The sequence below is a fragment of the Camelus dromedarius genome, chromosome 29, assembly GCF_036321535.1.
Source record: "Camelus dromedarius isolate mCamDro1 chromosome 29, mCamDro1.pat, whole genome shotgun sequence".
Lineage (NCBI taxonomy): Eukaryota > Metazoa > Chordata > Mammalia > Artiodactyla > Camelidae > Camelus > Camelus dromedarius.
The window spans coordinates 22,838,148-22,839,856 of NC_087464.1; the positions used below are offsets into that span (position 1 = coordinate 22,838,148).

General features: G+C 54.9%; 1 protein-coding gene across 1 annotated transcript; it reads left to right on the forward strand.

Moving 5' to 3' along the window:
• Positions 1-235: 235 nt before the first annotated feature.
• IMP3 (IMP U3 small nucleolar ribonucleoprotein 3) lies at positions 236-1,419 on the forward strand. The gene has a single exon (XM_010977856.3). The coding sequence runs from the start codon at positions 320-322 to the stop codon at positions 872-874; it is 555 nt and encodes a 184-aa protein (XP_010976158.1). The 5' UTR covers positions 236-319; the 3' UTR covers positions 875-1,419.
• Positions 1,420-1,709: the final 290 nt, after the last annotated feature.

Here is a 1,709-nt window from a genome sequence, read left to right on the forward strand (position 1 = left end):
GGAGCCGACGGGGTTCGGGGACCCCTCCTCCCACTCCGCCCTCCCTCCCTCCCTCCTCGCACTCCGCCCTCCCTCCACCTCTGTGAGCGCTTTTTCCCCGCCTCCCTCAGAGAACCGGAAGAAAAGAAGAAACGCGAGACACGGACGCGGGGCATGGCCAACTTGACCAATGGAAATCGAGGGCGTGGCGCTTATCCTCTCTTTCATTGGCCCAGGGTCCCGAGGGCGGTCCGGTCTTCGAGTGCCTGCCGAGGCGGAAGTCGTGCGGGTTCCGTAACGCGCCTTCAGCCTCGGGTCCTGAGGCACCGCAGCCGCCATCATGGTGCGGAAGCTTAAGTTCCACGAGCAGAAGCTGCTGAAGCAGGTGGACTTCCTGAACTGGGAGGTCACCGACCACAATTTGCACGAGCTGCGCGTGTTGAGGCGTTATCGGCTGCAGCGGCGCGAGGACTATACGCGCTACAACCAGCTGAGCCGTGCTGTGCGCGAGCTGGCGCGCCGCCTGCGCGACCTGCCAGAGCGCGACCCGTTTCGAGTGCGCGCCTCGGCCGCGCTGCTGGACAAGCTGTATGCTATCGGCTTAGTGCCTACGCGCGGGTCGCTCGAGCTATGCGACTTCGTCACGGCCTCGTCCTTCTGCCGCCGCCGCCTGCCCACCGTGCTTCTTAAGCTACGTATGGCGCAGCACCTCCAGGCCGCCGTGACATTCGTGGAGCAGGGCCACGTGCGCGTGGGCCCCGACGTGGTCACCGACCCTGCCTTCCTTGTCACGCGCAGCATGGAGGACTTCGTCACCTGGGTTGACTCGTCCAAGATAAAGCGGCACGTACTGGAGTACAATGAAGAGCGTGATGACTTCGATCTGGAAGCCTAGCGGGTCTTCCCTCCCAGGACTGCATTTTATAGATGAGGAAGCTGAGACTTGATGCACGAGAATCTATGAAGGCGCTCTCCCCAAGAGTGTGTCAGCCAACCGGCTGTTCTTAAGAACTTGGCTTCTCAGCTACAAGCCACACAGAGAACCAAAGGGTACGCCCGTTTTCCACGAAATTTTCTTAGCCTTTGGACAATTGATGATTGAATGACTGCCTTAGGAGACAATGGGAAGCGGTTTTGTACTGCACTGGGGAATTGTTAGATTCTTGTACCTGAAACATTGTAATGTAAAAGCAAAAACTTTATGGGGTTCCCCTACCCGCGCGCCCAGCTTTGCTTTCATTATCTTGTACCTGGACAGTTTGGTTCAATTTATTTAACTCGAATTCTTGCTCCTGTTCGTGATTAAGCTGTCTCCAAATGGTGGAGGGTTTAGTCTCAAGTTTTCATAAAATGGGTGAGATTTTAGTGTTCAGAGTACCCTTGTTGAAAGGAATGCTCTCCTAATGCCAATAAATGGCCTAACTGCTTTTTAAGTGCAAATTTTTGTCTGATTTTCTCACATAGGGTCACACCTATAGGTCTCCTAGGCTCAGGAGCCCAGAGAAAAGAAATAGTGACATCAGCGATCTACCTGTGGGTAAGGCCTGCTGCAGGGCTTGTATCTGGAAGTTGCAGGATGTTGTACTGGGCTGGGCAGATTTGTCAGTTTACCAAACCCTTCCTCGGAATGAGTGTTTTGGCAGAGCTCTTCCCCACAAGACTTCCTGTTGATATCCCAGCCCCAGGAAATACCACATTAGAGGGCTGAACTGTTTGCTTGCATAAGGAAA

Bases quoted from the DNA above. Each gene is read 5' to 3' on its own strand.
- IMP3 (XM_010977856.3), top strand. From the start codon at position 320: ATGGTGCGGAAGCTTAAGTTCCACGAGCAGAAGCTGCTGAAGCAGGTG.